Below are 21,709 nucleotides of genomic sequence, written 5' to 3'. Positions count from 1 at the left end.
AACCTGAGAAAGATGAAAGCTGTAAGGGACTGCATCATTACTTATAGTTGGACATGTAGACATAAACATTTAAGAGTTTTATCCAGCAGGCCAATACAATAAAATTCATCTGAACTACATCCATACTATTGGTAAAAAGTTTTATTATTAATCAGAAGGAATGCTGTTTAGATTCTAATAGGTTTCTCAGTCGTTTTAGCTCAGTTTATGTCATTCAGGTGTGAAACTTTTTATTTCATTTGATCAGGCTTGTTTTTTGTTGGTTTTTAAAAATTTAAATTAAGTTTAACATGGACTGCTTAGTGGCACACTGTACTAAGAAGGTCCTGTGTTCGCTTGTTGACTTCCTCATGGAATTATATAATAAAATATTTTTTTCTTTTAAATGCCTTTTAGAAAATTATAAAGGTATCTCTAAATGCTAAGTAAATGGGAGCACTTTAATATTAACACAGCAGTGCGCTCTCTGTAAATAAAATGATTGACTGTTAATTCAGCTTACAGCATAGATTTGACATTTTAAAAAGTTTTAAAATTTTAAGACTTAGTGATAAACATTTGACACCCATGCTGCTGTTACATTTTTTCAAAGTTGTGCTGCGTTGATTTTTTTTTAACATACATTCTGTTATTCTATGACCCATTAGATTAATAATGTAAATAATGAGGAAAATAACTTAATCACTAAGACAATATACTTCCCTGGGCCTTCTAAACATCAGCAATAAGGTTGGATCTTACCCTGGCAATCCACAGGTTACAGAATAAACCCCTATCTCCCGAGCCACTATCAGCAGACATCCCAACATCCAAGACAGCAAATCTGAAAACTCCTGTTGTCACCTCAAAGGTTACAGCAGGTTAACATGCACAACACACACCTTAAACTTACCTATTGCCATAGTCCTCATTCTCCACAATAACAAATTTGACCGGTACATACTTCAAACCACTGGCATGCACTGACTGCATTAGCATGCAATTTGGCTCCCAATGTGGCACTTTAGCATTTATTACTTGAATAATTGGGACACACTGCTTTATTTTGAAAATTATGTTATGGAAAAAAGGAATGAACATCCAAACCACGCTCAACTTAGTTGCAGGTGTTGACTACTACTGTAAGTTGGTTGATTGAGGGCACCTGCTGAGTTTTTTTTTTACAGCCAAAACACCACCCAACTCCAAATTATTAACACTGAGGAAACAACACAGCAAATTTTCAGTTTCCATACGGTAGGTAGTGTGACATTACAGATATTTATTTCCTACAGGATGGCATGTACTTAAATTCCACCTTTTCAAGTCAGGGTATTCCAAAGGGCTTCAAACAACAGTCTGTCATTTACCCATTCAAACATTTATCCTCCGGTGTAAACCACTTAGTTTTGTGTTGGAACACACCCTTCGGTTATGCAGAGGAACCACCATTCCTCTGCAAATCCAGCTGCGCTATCCCTGACCTCCATGTGATGTTTAAGAGACATGTCAGCCCGACAAAATCAAGATATCTAAGGTACTTAGGAAGGATCTGGTTCACAGTTCCATAGACTATGAGAATAAATTTGTTTCTCAATCAATTGCAATTGGACTTTCTAATCATTAATTATATTTAAGTACTTGTTAGGCAAAAAGGGGATAAGATTTTTGTGTACAATTTGCAATTTATAAACAATGTAACCTAACCACAAATTAAGTGCTATAAAAGTACAGGCCATTTACTGTTTAACCATGTAAACTATTGCTGGTGAAAAATTTGTTTGATGGTTCTTTTTTTTTTAAGAATTTTAATTTCTCCTCTTATTTGTTACAACTATTGATTATTGATGAACAGTTAAAGTGAAACCTCCTTTTTTACTTTCATATCTTTTCCTTCATGAAATGAACCAGAAGGATATTTTTTTTGGCTTCCTAAAAAGTTAATTTTACTTTACAAAAGTAAATGTTACATTTTGCATTTTTAACTTTTCTTATATTCAAGTAAAATGTCTATTGCATATTTTTTTTTTTACCTCAGCATGGCATCAGGTACTGTACAGGAATTATCTAACGCTGTGATATGACAATTATTAAGATTTATGATCTTTCAGGACTTAATTCAGAAAAATATGACCATCCATTCTGAGCCTCCTGCTTCTCTATTATAATTATGTGAAGCCATCATTATTAAATCCAGATCTTCATGTTGCCTTCATGTTTGTTTGTTAGAACCAAGTTGAAAAAAGGTGAATAGAGGTGTAAAAACACAATAGTTGACTACAACAGGATGGTTTGCTTATTCAGTATGTAGAGAATGATTTATGCATTTCCCTGGAGATGGTTAGGAGCTACCAAAAAAAAATAAATAATAACTGTTGAGGTTCGGGGCTTTAAGAGATGGCCAGTCGTTTCTTTTTCTTTGTCCCAGGACTGCTGATCAGCCTCATTGATCTGGGAAGGCAGCCAGTTGGCTTTAGTGTGCTGTTTTAAATGATGAGAGCAAACCACAACCTCGACATGCAGATTAAGTTTTCCTTGATTCTGGAGAGACTAATAGAAGCAACTTTGGGTTACCATTAGGGCGTTAGGATATTTATTTCACTCTTAATTGGAATACAATCAAGTGTCAGGCTCAGAAAAGTAGAATCCAGTATTCAATGTGGACAAGCAGTTTGATATCTTTAAATGTTAATTGAAAACTGAACCAGAGTGAAGGACTTTGTCTTCTAAGGCAGGAACCCCTGCAGGTGAAGACAACAGGTTAGTGACCACGTCTTTCTGGAAGTGTCACTAACCTGGTCTTATAGTTCAGTCGGAGGCCAGAGGGTGAGGATGGTTACAGTTGGCTAGCTACCAACGTGGCGCGGCGGTCACCGCACAGAGAGTCCCAGACACTGATGTATCGGTGGTACAAGGACAGGCAGGAGATCAGAACCAAGCAGATTAATGTAGGAAGGATAATGCAGAGGGCGAAGCTTAAGCAGATGTCCTGGAAGTGCTCAGTAGTCAGAGCTAGGAGGTAAGTTGTCTGGTGAGGTGCTGAAGAAGAATCCAGTACAGAGTGGGGGTCACGGTTCCAGATATAGTATACGAACAGGCAGATATCTGGAAGGAGTCAGAAGAAAGGTCAGGCAAACAGATCAGACAGGAACAGGAAGGCTCAGAGGTCGAGAGGCAGAAGAGGCTCAATATTGTGTGTGGCCTCCATTTGTCTACATGACCTCCTTACAACGCCTTGGCATGCTCCGATGAGGTGCAGATGGTCTCCTGAGGGATCTCCTGCAAAACCTTGACTAAAGCATAAGCCAAACCCTGTACAGTCTGTGGTGCAATGTGACATTTTTGGATTCATGGGGATATGATCTCCCAGATCAGATTCAGGTCTGGGGAACAAGTGGGCCAGTTCATAGCTTCAAAGCCCTAATCTTGCAGGAACTGCTGACACATTCTAGCCACATGAGGTCTAGCATTGTCCTAGAGGGCAAGGCCAACCGCACAAGGAGCCTGATACCTAATACCTAATTCCACCCTCAATTTGATCCCCATACGGCGAGAACTTGAAGGCCTGTTTTGCCCTTCAAAGAAATGCCACCCCACACCATTACTAAACCATTGCCTGACCAGTCATGTTGAAGGATGTTGTAGGCAGCAGATTGCTCTCCTCGATATCTCCAGACTCTGTTACATGTGCTCAGTTTTAAACTGCTTTAAACTGTTAGGAGTATAGGCCATCAATGGCGAATTTGCCAATCCTGGTGTTCTCCTGGTGGCAATTGCCACAGCTTGCAACGATGTGCCATCCTGGATAAGCTGCACTACCTGGTACTGAGGAATGGTCTCCACCTGCATTTCTGAGTGCGTCTTGCTAATTGCCATTAATTTTCACATGTTGTCTATTCCATTTGCACAGCATTATGTGAAATTGATTGTCAACCAGTGTTGCTTCCTAAGTGGAGTTTTATTTCATAGAAGTTTGAACTGATTGAAGTTATATTGCGTTGTTACTTGTTCCCTTGATTTTTTCGAGCAGTTTATATATTTCTGTTTTTCATGTGTGTTATTGGTGTTTTCTCCTCTGATAAACAGCTCTCTCAAAGGTCCATTACATCAGACAAAGGTCATCACTTTTTCATTTCAAATCAATACCTTTATTCTTCCTTTAAAATATTTTTCCAAAAAAGCTTCCCTGCTCAAGGCTTTAATTAATGCAGAAAAAGGACACTTTCTCTTAAAATTTACTTCACAGACAGATGTCCTGACATTTTCTTGCGGCACAAAGTGATGCTCTACATCTAAACCAATTTTTTCCTTCAGAAATCTTGCTGTTTTATGCAATCTATAGAGTTCTCCACAAAGACGGATATCCATTGTGACCGAGGCCTTCTGTTTCTCTTTTTACCTGCATTATGTAATTTTTTTTTCTTTTTTTAACCTTGAAGATTTTAAACAAGCTGTTGAAATGATTGTTGTTTGCCGACCTCTCCTGGGGAGGGTGACAATGGTCTTAAATGTCTGCCACTTTCAATCATTTTTGCAACCTTTTCAGGCCTAATGATTACCAACATATTTTTACTGGAGCCCTTGAGAAGCTTTATTGTTACCACAATAAACTTCTGCAAAGTATTATGAAGGTCAAACATTTACAAGTCTTCTGTTTTTTAATGTGACCACCCAGAGTTCATTATTACCTAGAAACCTTTCCATGATGGTCTGCAAATCCCAAAAGTTGTCTTTATTATAATAATATTATTAATAATATTAATTTTCTTATTATTATTTGCAAATGCCAAATGCATTTACTTGAGCAACTTAACTAAAATAATGTACTTTTAGGAAGACTTGTACACCATTGTACTTTATAACTTTACTTGAGTTATTATATAAAATAACATTTCTGGCTACTCCATCAATCATTTTGAGTAACTTCACTTAATGACAACATTCTTTAAAAGAAAAAGCACCATTTAGAGACATACGTTCTTCTTTTTTTTAACCCTTATTTGTTATATGTTATTTTCATCTGCTGAGTCTGCTGTGTCATTTGGAGGTGGAATGAAAATACAGTAAAGAGTTCACTATAATTTAACCTAATTTACATACAGTAACTATTGATGTTTTAAGTTTTATAACAAAAATAAATAATAAATAAATGTTGCTTATTCTATCTAAATTCTTTATTGTGTAATTAATCTATTTTAGATGTTTATTTTTATATCATTCTTTGAAACTTGAATTTGCATCTAACTTAATATTTTGTTCAAATTTACATAATTTTGTAAAGCATTAAATCAGGACCATGGTTCATAAGTAGATCAGTTACTCTGTACTTGAATAACTTTTAAACCAAACACTTTTTTACTCTTAGGTCATTCTTTAAAGGATACTTTTGACTTTTACCTAAGTAAAAATATGATGAAGTAGAGCGACTCTTAGTACAATTTTTGGGTACTCTACCCAGCTCTGATCAAATGCGATGTATTGCTTACCTTTTGAGTTGTTAAAACCTTTGCATCCCTTTAACTTCATACACTTTTTTTCAATGGTCAACCTTTGCTTTGTTTTATCACTTAAAATGATAAAAAATAGATATTTATGTTATGCTTCAAGTCACTTTATTTTAGAAATTTAATGCAGTTAGTCAGTGGAATAAATGCTAAACCCAGTGTTTGTTGGTGCATCTATATTTGCGAAAATTATTTGGGTCTTTATAATTTTTTAGCCAATGTGATGGATTGCAAGTCTAAAGACCGACTTGTGTGACATAGACAATATTGTTGCTGAAAGGCTTGGGCTAAGAAAAAGTCCTATGAAGGCTTGTGTTCTTACAACAAAATTAAGCTGCACTTCATTTAAATACAATAAACATTTTATTAATAATATAAGAATATTTACCTCACTTACAATATTTTTTTATTATAATGATGTGGGCAGCCTTTTTGAAATTAAGAAAGGATTTCCACGACTTTAAATAAGCAGTGTTTCACATTCCAACTCTCTGTTGGAATGTGAAACTCTCGTGAATTTTCTCTGTTTATTTTTCTGTGTCTGCTTCTGTCTCCCTGAACCCCAGTCGGCCTCAACAGATAGCCGCTCACACTGAGCTTTGTTCTGCTGGAGGTTTCTTGCTCTTAAATAGTTTTCCTCTCCACTGTCGCTAAAAGCATGCTTAATGTGAGGGTTTGCTTTGATCAATAGATCGCCGCAATCAGCTGGTTTTCCTTAGATAGAAACCTTTGAACCAACATAACTGTATGATCACTTTTTTTTTTTTGCCATGGGAAAGAACTGCATGCAAGCCACAAAATCTGTTCCTCTGATTAAAATAAGATTGTGATTCTAAAAGTAAATGAGGCTAAAAACAAATGCATGCTGCACTTTTCAGATTTTACCTGTGAAAAAATAAAAAACAGTGTATAACTTTATAGTTATACTTGTCTGCTACATAAAATGCGCAAAATGTGCAAGTTTTACTTTTGAGTTACCAAAATGTGAAAATAAAATACAAGCAACTAGAAATGCACATTTTGTTGTACGTCTCTAAGTTCTGATCATGTTAACATACAAGAGGTGATTTCTACATGTTTCTCTTATCTAAAAGGCAGGTATTTATGATATTTTTTTTACAGCGGTTAAGCGTTGCTTTCCCTCTTTTTCCAAGTGTATTTTTTCATGAAATTTACAGTGGTAGCTAAACACTCTTGTAATCCAGACAGATGAAAGTCTTTAGGTCACAAGTGATTGGTCATATTGATTCAGAGGGATTGATAGTCTGTAAAGTTTGCAAATTGAATTCTTGAGGCAAATGTTTGTGTGGGAAGTCCCTGCTATAAGCACCAGGACTCGTTTCAAGAAGCCAAACTGATATTGTGTCTATTTTTCCTCCTCGTCTGTCTTTGACCAATTGAATTTACCTTTAATATCCACATCTTTGCAGAAAGGCCTGCAGCTTCATGGAGAACACCGGGGTCATCTTGCTTTCAGTGAAGAGAGAGCCTGAAGGATACATTTGATGGATACAAGAAAAAAAATAAATAGGTGTGTTTTACACACTTTGCATGGTGCAATCTCTTATCGAAATGGAACCTTTTATAAGACTGCAAAATCACCCAACATAGGAATTTTCTCATCTTTGACAGAAGGAAGAATTGCAAAAAAAATAAAAAAAATTGAAAATGTATTCCAAATTAGCAGAACTTCATAAGAAAGACCGTACAATCAGCCTAATGAGCTAGCCAACCAGCTTGAAACATTGACAATGGTCCTATGAGGGTTTTGTATTTTATATAAAACCTGGACCTGGACAACCTCAAATAATAATAAATTGCCAGAGGATAAATGGAAATTAATCATTCATGTGATAAAAAAGGGTCTTATTCTTATTCCAGTGGACTTCATGTTTACATCTCACTGTGAGAATGTCTAGAAACAAAAATAATCAAGGCTCCTTGTCCAGTCTTGTTCGTAACATAGACTTTTATCTGTCTGTAGATATGAGCAAGTTTTGATAATAAACTACTTCCTTGTAGCAAATATAGAAAAAGTAGCTAATATAAGCCTATATCATAATTTGTTGTTTTTAATAATTAAATAAATACATAAAAATACTCTTTAAACCAAATTTTGAAATTTAAATTATTCAAATTAGGGTTGATTTTGTGATCTGTTCAAAGAAAATTTAGACAAAAAAGTAATAAATATTGAAGTTAGATTTATTTTCCCTGCACCGCAAAATACACTCAAAAGAAAGGTTGTTTGTTTCTATGCTGCAAAAGAACACACACAATTTAGATTTTCATAATTTTAATTTAGGAGAAACAGAAACACATTATTGGTCAATAATTTCAGCATTTTAAAACAAAAATGTCCCTTTGTTCTGAGTTTGCATCTAGATTAAAAGGCACATCTTTAAATCTTTCTTGATTTTATAACTGCCCATCTGTTGGCTGCCATAAGGAGCTCTAGAGATTGAAATAAGCGTAGAGCATGTATTTGCTTTCTTCGCCTTATTATGTTTTTTTATTGGCGGATGGCAACCAACTTAAGGTGCATTTACCGCCACCTACCAGACTGGGGTGTGGTCATCAATGATGTCAGAGGGAAGTTATTAATACATACCTCAATTGTATGCACGAATCTGCATATTATCATCAATCAATATACAAACTCACATATAAATTAGTATGTGTGTATATGCACATGCATACACACACTTATATTCTTACTTTAAATCCGATTAAATAATCCAGTGTTTTTTAAAAATCGAATTAACTGATTTCTAGCAGAATTAGATTTACTTCCTAAAAGGTTTATCATAGAAAATCCAATTTTTTCTCTATTTAGTGTTTGCTTTAAGCGCTGACGTTCCAGTGACTATTTATCACATTCTAATAACACATGTTCCACTTTTTCCATCTGATTACAGTAATTGCAAGTCCCTGTTTCATGTTTCCCTATTTTGAAAAGAGAAATATTAAGTCCAGTATGACCAGTTCTAAGTCGAGATATGACTTCCTCTTCTTTCCGCCTTCCATTTTTACAACTATTACCCCCTACAGTCTTTGAATTTTATATAGATCTCTACCAGTGTCATGATTATCACAATGTTACTGCCAAACTTTACAGATTTTATTCTGAATTATAGATTTACCTTTTTTTTGCTAAAGGAACACTTAAGTTAATAATATCTATATCTCTAAATAATATCAGAAGATCCAGGATCTTTTCCACGATGACAGTAACACCAGGTGGATGTGGAAAGGCATTCGGATGATCACAGAGTATAACCCCTCACCCCTGGCAGATGGAGCAAACGCTGACTTCCGAAATGAACTGAAAAACTTCTTTAGAAGGTTTGAGGAACTAAACAGCACTCCAGCAGTAAAAGCTGTTCCACACCAGGGGCAGGAGGTACTAAACCTGGATGTAGCTGAAGTGAGGAAAACTCTGAGGAGAATCAATCCAAGGAAGGCCCCAGGGCCTGATAACATACCTGGGCGGGTGCATAAGGAGTGTGCAGATCAGCTGGCTGGTGTCCGCACAGACATTTTTTACACCTGCTGGACCGATCCATAATACCAGCATGCTTCAAGTCTGCCACCATTATAACGGTCCCAAAGAAGCCTCAGGTCAACTCATTCAATGATCACAGGCCTGTCGCACTGACTCCAATCATGATGAAGTGTTTCGAAAAGCTGGTTAAAGAACACATCGTCTCCAGTCTGCTGCCAACATTCGACCCGTTCCAGTTTGCCTACCGACGCAACCGCTCCACTGAGGATGCCATGAGGAGAGCCCACCTGCCCCCACCCATCCTCACCACCTTCTACAGAAGCACTATAGAGGGCGTTCTGACCAGCTGTTTCACTGTGTGGTGTGGAGGCTGCAGCGCCTCAGACTGGAAGAAGGTGAGAAGAGTGGTGAGAACAGCAAAGAGGAGCATCGGGGCTCCTAAAAGACATTTCATCCCAGCGCTGTATGTCCCGAGCCCATAACATCATCAATGACCTCTCACACCCCCACCATGGACTGTTCCCCCTGCTGTCCTCTGGGGAAGAGGCTTCGAATCATCCGATGCAGGTCCAGCAGATTCCATAACAATTTCTTCCCCCCTGCCATTAGACAACTGAATGTTTTGTAAAATGGGTTATTGTATTGTATTTTATTATATTTATTATTATTTATCATTATATATATATTTATATATATAAAACTAGAAATGTTAGAACTGTAAATATAGGCTTATGTTTATACTAATGTTTTTTTTCGTTTGTTTTTTTGTTTTTTTTACTATTTTTCACGGCTGCATTTAAAAAAAAAGAAAATAAATTGTCCAGAAAGCTGTTCTAAACAAAATTTCTTTATGTTTTACACTTGTGTAAACAAAATAAATCTAAGTCTAATGTCTGACATTAAAGCCTGTTTAGCTAAGATATCTACTTCTTAATTTCCTTCAGTCCATACATGAACATAAAATGTATTTGCTTTTATTACAAAACATTTAATTTGAAAGAAGCGAATGATAAACATAAAATAGGTTTCTGCTGTGATTTTGCACTACTTCCTGGTTTCGAGATGAACTAACCAATCAAAGGTGGCGTTACACCGTGCGCATGCGCAGTTATCACTGGTGGTTTGGAAACCAAACTGCACCAGGAAGAAGAGCGGAGGAGATCAAGCGAAGAAGAAAGGACTTTTAAGTGTTTGGACACACTTTTTACTTGGCAGCAGAGAGCGTAAGTTCGTTCAACTCTAACATTTTACGTTTATATCGTTGTTATGTAGAATATTTAATAAGGTTTTTGGTGAGTTAACGTGTTTGCGTGCAGCTGTTTGGTTTCATTTGCTATCAGTCTGAACAAACAAAACAAACCTTTTATTAAAAGGATCATATGATCCGTGGTTCTATAATCTGCTCTAATCACCCAGATTACTTTCGCTTTGAAATACTTTCTTTACACCTAATCTAACTGACTTATAATGTTTACCATCAGTGCATTACAGGATTTGTAGCTTTTTTAAATATAAAAATGATAATAATTTAACTTTATTGATCTCACATTGGAGAAATTTATCTCTGCATTTAACCCATCCCCTTGGGAAGCAGAAAGAACCCTGAGCAGGTTAAGGGTCTTGCTTAGGGACCCAGGGTGTTAGTTTGTGAGAGTGGAGCTCGAACTCAGAACCGAAGGATTCCACGCTCTATCCCCTAACCCCACTCCCCTTGTATGCATTGTCTTTAGTTTGCCTTCACATTAATCCTGAAATAAAATAAGCCAGCTCAGCACCTTGTGTTTCCTCTTCCTTCTAATCTTTTGCTTTCACTTCCCCAGTTTGGAGAAGCCAAGTCGCCTCCAACATGGCTGCTGCTCCTACTGCTCCTCCTCCATCCCCCAGCAAAAGTAGCCTGAGGGACGACCTGACATGCGCCATATGCTGCGACCTGTTCAGGGAGCCTGTCATGTTGTCCTGCATGCACCACTTTTGCAAGGCGTGCATCTCACGGTACTGGAGGGGAACTACGGGCCCCGTGACCTGCCCACAGTGCCGCAAAGAGTTCAGGTCCAAGCAGTTCCAGACCAACTACCTGGTGGCAGCCATGGTGGAGAAGGTTCGGTCCTCCACTTCAGACACCTACATCCGGAATCTGGAGGTGACTTCTTTGCTTTTTTTTTTCTCCTTTTTTGTTTTTTAAAGAAAAAGTGCAGTCAGCGAGGAATAGTCAATGGATTATTATCTATACCTAAAACTAATACGTTTGTGGTGGTTTAATGAATTTAGTGTTAATCAGTAAAAAAATAAAGACAATCATTTTTGTCATGATCATGGAGTCCGGGAGCGGCCATTTTTGCCCAAATATAGTAGCACCTCCCTCCTACCATCTTGCGGCAGTGACGTCACGGTGCGGTAAGCCTAGCGCCATTCTTCCCGCTTTACAAGCAAAATCAATGGGAACTACTAGACACATCTGCAATCAACAACAATTATTTTAGATTTCCAATGGAATTCACTATTAAAATTCACGAGAGCTATAATTAAACTGACAATGCCCACGTGCATGGCAGGTGGATGTTGGTATACATCGGGTAAAAGTGAAAAAAAAAAGTGTTATTTCACCTTTCCGAATCCTGATCCTCCACGGACGGGTTCTTCATTGGATTGCCAACTTGAAGAGGGAGGATTTTCCATCGAACTTCTGACCAGAGAAAAAACACATAACATGTAGGCAACATTTGGAAGAAGAATGTTTTCAAGATGACTTGGATAATAGCGCGTTGTGACAAACACCAGATACAGCAGGGGGACTTTATCAACAGCCGATACCGCACCGTGACGTCACAAACCAGTAGGTGGCAGTAGTGTTCTTTGACAAACATGGATGCCTCCAGTAAAGCACATTCAAATGAAATTGCTCTTGATTAACTTCACTTAACAATCATTGAACAGTATGTAATACTGTAATATTTGAAGTACGTTCAGAAGTTTGAATTCTGAATGTGACCAGACTTTTCCTTTAATATCAATCATCAGGCCTGTATTTCATTCATTTTATGTTCAATCATTGCCCTGTCTCATATCTTATACACATCATAAAGTGTTCCGAGGTAAATCAGTTAATTACTAATGATAGCAATTTCAGCTGTAAAAGTTTATTACACCACAGTTCACCATGTTTCAGTTCACATCTGTGTTTTATTAACTTGTTTGAGCCAAAGTCCTCTTCCCACTCCCTTTTTATATTACTTTCTATTCCAGGATCTTTCCTAACCTCAGCATAAGGATAAGTGTATAAGGCCTCGCTGACATATTATAGTGCTTTTAGAAGCAATCAGGACCCTTCAGCTCTTTTCCAATTTGGTGATGCTATAAAAACATTTTTTTTTGTTTTACATTATGTTGTATATACCAAAATTGTAAGAAAAAACATTAATGTAAACATTTTTCAGTTTTTCATTTAAGATAAGTCCTTTTCGTCCGTCAATCTGCTCTATCCAGAACTCCTCTAGTGGAGAAGATTTAGTTTCACCTGTTTTAATTTTGCAAAGTGTGTTTTTTAAGGAACACTTTGCTATCTGATTATTAATTTGGGAAAAAAATCGACAGATTGATCAATTTGCAAATTAATCGTTACTTGTAGCCCTGTTGTTTCAATTTATAGTTTTATAACTGTTATTCACTGTCTTTTTGGGGCATATCCCAAACAACTTGCCCAAATAAATTCTTTGCTTGTTCTTCTTTTCAAGAAAAGCGGAAGTTCAGTCATATTGGATGGATGGAGATCATCTGTGACCTTTGACCTACTAGGCCATTTTTACATCCATGCTCCTCAACAAATCCTGATTTATTTATTTATTTCTGAACCAGGACATTTTGTTACAATAAAGGCAGTTTTGCGAGAAAAAAAAATATGAACACATTTAAATAGGTTAGGATTTGGTCCATAATTATCCCAACAGTAAAAAGATTGTGGAAAAACTCTTGTAAATAAATAACTGTCTCTTTTGGATGACAAGAAGGGGATTTGAAAATTTCAGAAATATTTCTTATTTCCGTGTAGATGTATGAAGCATTAGATCACACCCATTACATGTAACATTTTCCATCTAGATTAACAACTTGAATTTTGATCCAATCTGGCTGGAAATGTTTTTGTTTTCTTGCCAAATTTTCCTGTGGTTTTCTTGTATCACTACTTCCTTATTATTAATTATTTATTGATGATATCGTATAAATTCACAGTAAAATTAGGTTAAGTATATGAATCTAAGATTACAAAATGTGGGAAAAGTCAAGGGGTGTGAATACTTTTCAAACAAAAATCCTTGATTATTTTTTATTTTATTTATATCTTGAGCATTTGTTTGTGTTTTTACATGCACAGTTGGTTTACTCTCATTTTCTGGGGAGCCGCTAATTGAGTTTTTATTTTATAAGTTTAATGCAGTTGGGCTTAGTAGTCGATCGTCCCACTTTTGCATTGGGCTAAACAAAATTATACATGCATATCATTAGATTTTGATAAACATCCATAAGGGTCTAGATTTCTGGTCCTGCTAAATAAAAATGTTTAAAATAATTAAGATAAACTAATAATTAAGATGCACTTTAACATTATTTGCATATTGCTGTGCAGAAAAGGCTGAGTGAGAGCTTGGAGAACCACAACTCAAGGAAAGAGGACCTCCTCTGCAGCATTCGCAAAGACAAAGACAAGATGGATATCATAAAGGTAGGTTTGTACAAACAAATGCAGCACCTAACAATTTATTCTTTGTCTCTGGTGTTACAACAGATATCTGGCTTTCTGTTTTTACTGAATATCAGCTGAAAATAAGATAAAATGAGTGCAAAAAGCAGACGGGAGATATATTCAAAGCTTGCTGTGTGCTCTGAATAGATGAAAAGGAAACTATTATCAGTGCAAACACCCTCCGGCTGTTGGACAGTTCTTCGAATATTAATCTCTTTTACACTGCTTTCCATTAATTGAGCAGTTTTTCATCTGAATCACTTTAATGAGCGACGCCCAGTTACCTCAACAGTTATTCAGACAACTTATCGACTACAGGAGCGGCTTAAATGCTCATTCATCACATTCAGTCTTGAGAAAAAAGGAATGCTGAAAATTGTTAATAGATTACTGTTAATCACCTGGTTTTATGAAGGTTTTTATTATAATGTTTTTTTTTTCATTAGCTACAGATACATTTCCTTGTACAAGTGTCTATAGAGCCAACATCTTTTATTGTATTTTATCAGAAAACAATTTGACAGACCAGCATGAAGATCAATCTACTGTGGATGTGCGCTTTCTGAGAAGGATGAGAATTCATACTCTATTTAGGTTCTATAGGAGCTATTTTTCCATTTTCAGTTAAATCTTAGAATTTAGATTATTTAGTTTTAATTTGTTCTTTAGAGTATGTTTTTGGTTAAAGATTCACTTAATTAGTTAATTAATTTTAGCTTGGGATGTGGGTGTTTCACAGTATAAATAGGACGGTCTTAGGTAGCTCATTATGCAAGTAGGGGGTCATATGTTTTTTTTTTTTTTTTACCACTCTTAGTCCTAGTCTTAATCTCAGTCCCTGTCAGCCCATTTGTTGTCAGTCAATCAGTCAAAGAACGGGTGCAGGAATCAGAGTTAGCGCAGTAGCAGAATCCTGTGAAGTCTGTAACCTGTTTTGTCTGAACGGAGCATAAAATCAACAAAGAACTGGATTTTGACCCTGTTTTGGTCTTTTGGTTGTAAGCCAGAATTCAGAGTGCATCAGATGACTATTTGAGTTGTTGATGAAGATTCTCAGTCATCCAAGTCATAGTCGTTCCATAAAAGTTCAAAGAATATCCACTGGACTTGGTTTCCAAGATTTGAAATCCAAGATTTTTTCCCAAGATTTTAAATCTTGAAAAACCAAGTCCAGTGGATATTCTTTGAACTTTTACGGAATGACTATTTGAGTAAAATTCACCTTTTGCTTTGATCACCTTTTTTAAATTTTAGTTTTGTACAAATAGTCACTATTCCTTTGATCTAAAACTTGAAAATGACATCCATTGCAGAAAAAACTGTTTCCAGAAGTCAACTAATTAGTGATTCTATTCCACATTAAGGCTGCATAATATCTGCATTGCAATATCAGTGTGTGCAACAATCAATCCTCTCTTTAGAGTTGATAAATTGTTCGCTAATATATCCCAGGTGTTATGATTTCATGTGGTATTTAGTCATTCGGATTGATTCTCCAAGCAGCAGATGATTACACCGTACACAGATGACATTGGCCAAAATGTTGAAGGTTATACAGAGATAAAAGTATGGATTAGAAAGAGATCATACAAGTAAATTGGTATTTATCTTCACAGCGATGTACTGAGATATATCTTCACTGTAAAAATAATTGAAATCTGGTGCTTCAAACTCCTCAGTTTCCATAAAATCAAGCTTTTAGAAATACAGTTCCTACAAACAGGTATGAAAGAATGGGTCACGCTTAGAAGATCAGTGAATTCTAGTGAAGTAATGTGATGGGGTAACACCTTTGCAACAAGTCCAGTAATTAAATTTTCTCACACCCAAATAATCAGACGTCATATTTCACAGACATTATAGGAAAGTAGAAGCTATTGGGGGTGATAGCATGTCAAGAAAACGGAGGGGGACAGTTATTTCTCTAGCCAACTTTCTGCACATGCAACCTCTACAGACATCTAAATTTCAAGTGGCCTTCAGATAATTCAAAATCAGTGCATGGATGACCCCCCAGACATACAGCTGGAGCTGCATTGAAGTGGTTCTGACCTAGTCAAAGTCCTATACATATAAAATTCATGGCAAGAATAAAAAAAATTGAATCCTCACTAGAGTTCTCCAACCAATCTGACTTTAACAGGAAAACATCAGTTTCTAGATGCACACAAATTTTAGAGACATTTTCTAAAAGATCTAGAGCATCAATTATAGAGTAAGGTCGTTCTTCTCTATTTACATCGTTCTACAAGAAAAAAGGTCAAACCTTTCAGATTGTTCAAATTCACCACTTTCCCATTACTTTTTAATCATGAGCCCCTTTGTGTGGATCTATCATGTAAAACTCTGTATAAGAGTTTATATTTTTACTGATCCACCTAGCTTGGTTTAAAATGAAAATGTCTCCTTAGATCTTTTCCTATGTTTCCAGAGGGTCGGAGCAGATCTGCAGGAGCGCGTCAAGGGCGAGTTCCGAGCTCTGCATCAGATCCTGCAGGAGGAGGAGACCTGTTTGCTGGATCAGCTGAGACGGGAGCAGGAGGAGGAACTGGAGAAGGTCCAGCACCACCTGCAGGCTGCAGAGTCTGCTATGCGGGAACTGGAGAACAACATTAAACTGCTACAACAGTCCAACAATTCACTTACCGAGGTGGAAACTTCTCATTCGAAATCTTTTCGGCTTTGTAAAGTTTATTTTATTATACCCAACAATAATTTGAAATCTATAACATCAGTACTGAATTAAAAACAAGAGCTTCACCTAATCTTCAAAATTCTTTGCTACACTAATTGTGTATTGAATTATGCATTTAATGACGTTGTTCTTTGGTTTCCCTCTTGACAGTTCCCACAGTTAAGGTAAGGATTCATTGTCATTAAGTGACACGACAATTACCTCAGGCCTTTTAAGAGCAGCTCATGTTTGACTTTGAAATCTAATTAATGTTATTTGGTGTCAAGCTAATGAAGTGTGTTCAATCTGCAGCCCCTGTGTGGAGGTGAATATAGCGCCGGATTTCAATATCAGTGCCTTCAGCAGCAAATACTTTGCTCCGTTACAATACGTCACATGGAGGAAGATGTTCAACAGCCTAAAGCCAGGTAGCTTCCTGTCTGATGAGTATTGTTTCAAAAGGTCTGGGAGTGCAAAACTATGGAGGGATTACACCCGAAATAGAAATATTATGACTAGATTTATATAGAGTTACTTTCAATTATTATATTTTGCAAGCAAAAAACATGCTTTTTGAAATTTCATGAAGCATTTTTTTTATTGTGATTTAATAGCAACATTTTTCCATGAAAAACTTTGCTGTTTTACCAGATCTTGTTTATAAAAATATAAATCTTTTAATAATTTTTTCTTTCAATGTTTTTTCTTCTTCTTCTTCAGTTTTTCAGATTGTTTTTATGTATGCATCTTTTCTAATTGTGTTTTGCAAGTCACAGCTTTTTGACCAGGGAGTGAAGAGAGAAGAGACATTTTTATACCTGAGTGAAGTTGGCCCCCCCCACCTTCTTCAGACAAAATTGGTGTCAAACGTTTGTGCGGCAAAAATGTAAATTTGTGCCACTATCATTTTAAAGATATAAAGAAATATTTCTAGAGGTCATCAAAGGTCAACCAGCCCCCCCACCTTCTTCAAATCAGACAAAATGGGTGTCAATTAACTCAGCTCCATTTGTGTTGGTTTGTGCAGCAAAAATTTTCATATGTGCTGCTTTGGCTTTGAAGATATTAATGAAAATGTAAAGGTCCCCCCCACCTACTTCAAATTAGACAAAATTAGTGTCAAACGTTTGTGCTGGTTTGTGTAACAAAAATTTTCGTTTGTGCCGCTATAATTTTTTTACAGTTTAAAATTATATGATCATAGGTTAGCAACTTATAATTTATATGAAATTCAGAGTTTCAGAATGAACAAATGTTCACTGGTCTTTGATGGCTTTTACAATCCCTATTAAAATGATAGCAGTACAAAAAATGCATATAATTTAAAATATGCATTTTTATATTTTCTATATATTTATTTTAAATATTTTATATTTAAAATTAATTTTATATTTTTGTCTGGCAAAAATGTTCATTTGTACTGCCATCATTTCAATATTTCAATATTTTGTAGAGTTCATCAAAGGTCAGTTAACATCTGTTTTTGCTGCACAAACCAGCACAAACGGAGCCGAGTTAATTGACACCCACTTTGCCTCATTTGAAGAAGGTGGGAGGGCTGGTTGACCTTTCATGACCTCTAGAAACATTTCTTTATATCTTTAAAATGATAGCGGCACAAACGAAAGTTTTTGCTGCACAAATGTTTGACACTAATTTTGTCTGATTTGAAGAAGGTGGGGGGGCCAACTTCACTCAGGTCATTTTTATTTGTCTGTATGGAAAATGGCAAAAAAATTTTTGGTCAATGTCCGTGTCAAGAACAAGTTTTAACTGAAGAAAATGAGATGTTGATTTTAAAAAGAATGCGGTTTGCAAAAAACTATCAATAAGAGAAAATTGAAAAAAAAAAATGAAAATCTAAAATCACTAAAATAACATTTTTAAAAAGCTACATTTGAAAATACAATTTTTTTTAAAGAAAATCTGATATTTTATTATTTTTATATGAAAAATAAACAAAAAAGTTAAATTAAATCTAAGAAATTAGCAAAATTATTCTCATCTTTTTTTGATGAAACATTTTTTTTTTAAGTTTTAATTCTAGATTTTCTTTTTTAGTCACTAAAACATGTTCTTTGCTTGTAAAAATAAATGAACAAAATCCCTCAATCAATTCGTTTTCAAAAAAGGTAAACAATAAAAATATCAAAAGTGACAAAATCTGAAAAAAAATAAAAAATAAAAAACAATCAATAGGTGTGAATACTTTTGACTCTGCATGTTTCACCTTAATCCAAAAACATTATTAGTCCTAACACCTAACAACAAACCTTTTCATTCCAAAGGTCCTGCTTCCTTAACGTTTGACGCCGACACGGCACATCCTAGCATTCATGTCTCCCGGGATAAAACCGTGGCGGTCGAGTGTGATGTCATGACCCAGCCCACGAGCAACAGCAAGCGTTTCCTCCAGTGCGTCAACATCCTGGCCGCCCAGAGCTTCCAGTCAGGGCGACATTACTGGGAGGTCGAAGTGGGCTCCAGCCCTAAATGGGACCTGGGCGTGGCTTCCGAGACCGTGGACAGGCACGCTCGGATCAAGCTGAGCCCCGAGAACGGCTACTGGACCCTACGGCTGCGCAACGGGGAACAATACTGGGCCGGGACGCAGCCATGGTCGAGGCTGCAGGTCGCTTCATCCCCGCAGAGGATCGGGGTGTACCTGGACTGCGACGAGAGGAAGGTGGCGTTCTACGACGCTGACGACATGAGCCTGCTCTGCTTGTTTAGCAAGGGGCCAAGGGGAAAGGTGTTCCCCTTCTTCAGCCCGTGCATCACTGAAGGCAGGCAGAAACCGCATCCCATGAAGCTCCTCCATTACCCCTCCGTGGTTCTGTCTGGCTAAAGCCAGTCGATGCGGCTCCACATTAAAAACCTTTTATTGACCAAAGGCTTGGCAAACAGTATTTAGAAGGCCTCACTGCCATTTCACGTGTTATTACATCATAGAGTTTAACTCAAGCTTTTCTCAAATTTTATCTAAGCAGCAATCATGATAGATTAGCATTTTATTGAAACAGGTACAGCTTTCGCTCATGATCTTTAGCCCCTCGATGAAGGGGTTTTTAATCAGCATGTATAAAGTTCGTACATGGAGAGGTTGGATTTGTTTTAATGGTTCCTCTTGTTTTATGCATGAGTTATGCATATTTTCAAATGTATATGCATGCATTGTTTCATTGTCGCTTACAGATGTTATCTTCATTTCTCTGTTATAAAGCTGCTGATGCAGATAATAAACCAACCTTTCTTTTTAAGCCGACTGCCTTGGAGTTCTTTCAGCAGCTTCGACTTTGCAAACATTCATCACCTCTGAAGGTTTAAAGTCATCACTACTTGGCAGTCCAAAACCGTTTGTAAATCAGCGACAGGGAAGGCTTTGTTGACGCTGCTGCACCTGGACTGGAATTTCTGAACGTGTGACACTGGAGCAGCAAGAACAGGCGGGCTTTTGGTTATCTTTACAAACACAAGAGCACCAGCGTCCTGTTTCCTCCTGTCAGGTGAAAGGTCAGGCAAACAGAGTAACACGGGGGTAGTCTCTTGGCTTTTTTTTTTTTTTTTTTGACAGCCCTCAAGGGCACGAGAGGCAGGATGCTGCAGCCTGCTCTTCTGATTGGAGGAGTGGCACAATAGACCACACCAAACAGATCTGTACTTTTTCCTGTAAATTGGCAAAAGCACTAACAACGTGGGAACTTTAATCCTGTGCATCCTGATGGTCCGAGGTGTTGTACATATAAGCTTCTGATGAACCAAAATAGCACAACATGACAATTAAATATAGATTGCTATAAAAATAGGCTCACCTTTAAACTTGATTTTTTTTTTGGTTACCATCTGCTATAGTATTGGACGTCTGATTATTATTATTTTTTTTTCTTTTCTAGCAAAAACATGCAAGTTCTGTGGAAATGCCAAACTTAGGTGCATATCGACAACATTATTTTAAACATATAGCCACTTTCTTTAATTAGTAAAACATTTATTCTGTTGCAACAACATTTAAAGTCTCTTCAGCAACTAATCACTTGGAAAATAGTTTTCAAGGACAAGACATCTGATGCAAATAGCTTAACACAGAATTTCTAACAATAAAGTACAGCGTCTAGAAAGATGCAGGCCTATTTCACAAAACCAAGATTAGGGGTTTAATTGGGATTTCCAGCTATTTTGGCCTAATTAAGCCTTGACTCAGATTCAAACAAGCAGGCACACATATTGCCATGGTGATATATTGTGTGCAGCTAGCCTGCTCCATCAATCAGCTTCCATTTTCTTCTCTGTGTTTCTTGGTATTTTTTTTTATCTTCCAACATTCAAAGCCACTAATCTATATTGTTATATATCCAACAACTTTAATTATTTTCATCATAGCAGCCTATACCAATATTAACTTTATCATTTTATATGTGGACATGATTTCTTTTTGAAGAGTTTATAAAGGCAGCTATTGTTTGACGGAAAGGTCTTTATCTTAAAGGAAAAAAAAAAAAAAGGCTGATAAAGTTGGCTGATAAAGGCTGGAGACGACATCTGCTACCTGTGCAGACTACTGGGTCCCAAATTCTGAACCACACAGAACAAAGCCATGCCGTTAACACAGGTTTGTCTCTGATTTTCACTAGTGGTGAGTTTCTGAATGCAGTAGGAGATGCTGAACATCTTAAAGCCACGATTTGCTGTACAATTAGAAAAGTCTATTTGGTACTAAAATGGCTACATTAAAGGTGTAGAGGACGATCTGTTATTTCCGGGTGGATCATTTTAATAAGTGGCCCTCCTAATTGTCAGTCATTCTGCTGATATGTTTACGTAAGGCCGTCCTACTTGCTTGTCCCATTAGCTATCTTTATCGTATTTTCAGACGCATATGTGTGGTGAGCTGAGGTTTGTGTCATTGAAGCTCACCTTTTTTACCATGGTTCTTTGAAAAAGGCCTCAGAAGAGGCAGCTATATCCCAGAATGCCTTGCAAAGAGAGCACTTTTCATAAGGCCCTATGGGATTTTTTGTCACAGCGGTCCACTTTCGCCACAGGCTTTCGCCATAGGCTGTCGCTACCTGACAGCGGCGACTAATAGCAAAGATGGCGCAGGCATCGCACAGTGGAGGAGTTATATGACCAATGGATCAAAAACCAGTGATTATCTGTCTGAACTGTAAGCCAACTGAGTTTGCTATAAAGTTCACTATATAGTCTGTGCTGTATGTGGACACAGTAAGCTTTTATGAGCTATGAGAAAAGCACATTTTAAACAGGGCTTGAACGAGGAGAAATGGTCTCGTGCATGGTCTTGCACGTGC

The 21,709-nt window shown here is 36.8% G+C and overlaps 1 protein-coding gene across 1 annotated transcript; it reads left to right on the top strand.

Annotated features, from left to right (window-relative positions):
- Positions 1–10,096: 10,096 nt before the first annotated feature.
- trim105 (tripartite motif containing 105) lies at positions 10,097–19,660 on the top strand. The gene is made up of 7 exons (XM_038284620.1): positions 10,097–10,211; positions 10,809–11,128; positions 13,610–13,705; positions 16,158–16,376; positions 16,572–16,585; positions 16,713–16,828; positions 18,689–19,660. Exons 2-7 carry the CDS (start codon positions 10,835–10,837, stop codon positions 19,246–19,248), a joined length of 1,299 nt encoding a protein of 432 aa, XP_038140548.1. The 5' UTR covers positions 10,097–10,211; positions 10,809–10,834; the 3' UTR covers positions 19,249–19,660.
- Positions 19,661–21,709: the final 2,049 nt, after the last annotated feature.

This window comes from Cyprinodon tularosa, unplaced genomic scaffold (assembly GCF_016077235.1).
Source record: "Cyprinodon tularosa strain WSP-4 unplaced genomic scaffold, ASM1607723v1 ctg20, whole genome shotgun sequence".
NCBI lineage: Eukaryota > Metazoa > Chordata > Actinopteri > Cyprinodontiformes > Cyprinodontidae > Cyprinodon > Cyprinodon tularosa.
The sequence above is the reverse complement of the archived record's forward strand: the minus strand, read 5'-3'. Positions and strand labels throughout refer to the sequence as shown.

Excerpts from the sequence above, each read along its gene's own strand:
- trim105 (XM_038284620.1), top strand. The coding sequence starts at position 10,835 with ATGGCTGCTGCTCCTACTGCTCCTCCTCCATCCCCCAGCAAAAGTAGC. Across the intron at positions 11,129-13,609 it reads CCTACATCCGGAATCTGGAG|AAAAGGCTGAGTGAGAGCTT; the intron begins GTGACTTCTTTG and ends ATTGCTGTGCAG. Across the intron at positions 16,829-18,688 it reads GTTCAACAGCCTAAAGCCAG|GTCCTGCTTCCTTAACGTTT; the intron begins GTAGCTTCCTGT and ends TTCATTCCAAAG.